At 36.7% G+C, this 1576-nt stretch overlaps 1 protein-coding gene across 1 annotated transcript; it reads left to right on the top strand.

Moving 5' to 3' along the window:
- Window positions 1-312: 312 nt before the first annotated feature.
- On the top strand, window positions 313-991 carry LOC108561773 (the record flags this gene model as incomplete). Its single annotated transcript, XM_017919832.1, has 3 exons — window positions 313-384; window positions 460-710; window positions 774-991. Coding segments are annotated over exons 1-3 (541 nt in total), but the record flags the coding sequence as incomplete, so codon positions are not given.
- Between the last annotated feature and the right edge of the window lie 585 nt (window positions 992-1576).

Genomic DNA, 1576 nt, shown 5'->3' with positions numbered 1-1576 from the left:
CATTTATCCACTTATTCCATGTTTTCATTCGATCCAGGGCCGCTCCAAAAATCCGCGGAAAATTACAATCCGTATATAGATAGATATGTTGTATGGATTTCTCAAGAGACGTAACACAAAGAATGTATGGGGAAGATTCCAGACACGTATATTTAGGCCCTTTCGCAGACGTTATGTATTATGTTACGTTTTTCTACTGTTGTTGTTGGAAAGGCTAGTATTTATTTCTCTATAGATATATTTTATATCCCTCGACAAGTTTCCATTTCTTGGCCTCTTGACGTGAATAAGGAAGGACGGACCTTACACGAAATGAAGCGTATCGGCATTCCGTGCGCGCTTTTTGCTCTCCCCTCTGGTAAACCGCGTCGACCAATTGTTTACGTGATTTCTATACTCGAGCGTCGACTTTTCTTCTCTTTTCTTTTTATTTAATATATATTTTCTTTGCTGCTGCAGATCGTGGATGGTAACGCCAAAACGGACGTGTCCAATCGGAAAGAGCCGGGCACCTTCTGCGGGGAGAGCGAGCAGCCGCAGACCTTCATGTCGGAGACGTCTTTCGTGAAGGTCGTCTTCCACACGGACAACTTCACCGATCAGACGTACTTCAGCTTCGACACGAGGGCTGAGCAGCAGCTTGTGGTTTACCTCAGATACGGGCAACATCCAGAATTGTATCCTAATCGGAGAGGCGAAGTCGTGCAAGGGTCAGAACTTTAAATTATTCTTTTAACTGTAATCTTAATTGTGTTTCTGGGAACTTTCTGCAGGTCGTACTGTGAGAGGATTTTCAGGGATTGCCGATTGCAGACTTGCTACGTGCAATCACCTGCATTTCCCGGCGTCTATCCGAGGAATCTCAACTGCAGGTACTACCTGAACACGCGACTACCCTTCATCAAACTCTACATAGAGAACGAAGAGTTCAACATCGATGGGCAACGATGCGAGAACATCATGACATGTCCCATGAGACCCATCTCCTCAGGTATTCTATTATATATAAATCAACATTTCTTCTCTTCGAAATATCATCTTCTAATGAATTCATTAACGTTACTTAAGAGTTTTTAGATTACACAACATTACTAATCTTCAATTAGTTCAGTAATAATATATGCGTTCATAATATACTCATTTCAGAACTTTTTTTAAGTTTTGAAGCAACATTTTCATCAAACTGTTGAAAGATTCTAGCTTTATTATATAAAATTCTTCTTCTCAAAATAACATTTTTCTAACCAATTAATTAACGTTACTTAAGAGTTTATAGATTACATAACATTCATTATTAATGTCTAATCTTCAATTAGTTTAGTAATTATATATGCGTTCACAATATACTCATCTGATATCAATTAAATTACAATTTTCTTCATTTATCAAAACTTCTTTTTTATAGTTTTAAAGCAATATTTTCATCAAACTGTTCAAAGATTCTAGCATTATTATGTAAATCAATCAACTTTTCTTGTGCTCGAAATACCATTCTTCCAATGAATTAATTAACGTTACTTAAGAGTTTATAGATTACATAACATTACTAATGTATAATATTCAATTAGTTCAGTAA

The sequence above is a fragment of the Nicrophorus vespilloides genome, unplaced genomic scaffold (assembly GCF_001412225.1).
Source record: "Nicrophorus vespilloides isolate i.1.1-1 unplaced genomic scaffold, Nicve_v1.0, whole genome shotgun sequence".
Taxonomy (NCBI): domain Eukaryota; kingdom Metazoa; phylum Arthropoda; class Insecta; order Coleoptera; family Silphidae; genus Nicrophorus; species Nicrophorus vespilloides.
The sequence above is the reverse complement of the archived record's forward strand: the minus strand, read 5'-3'. Positions and strand labels throughout refer to the sequence as shown.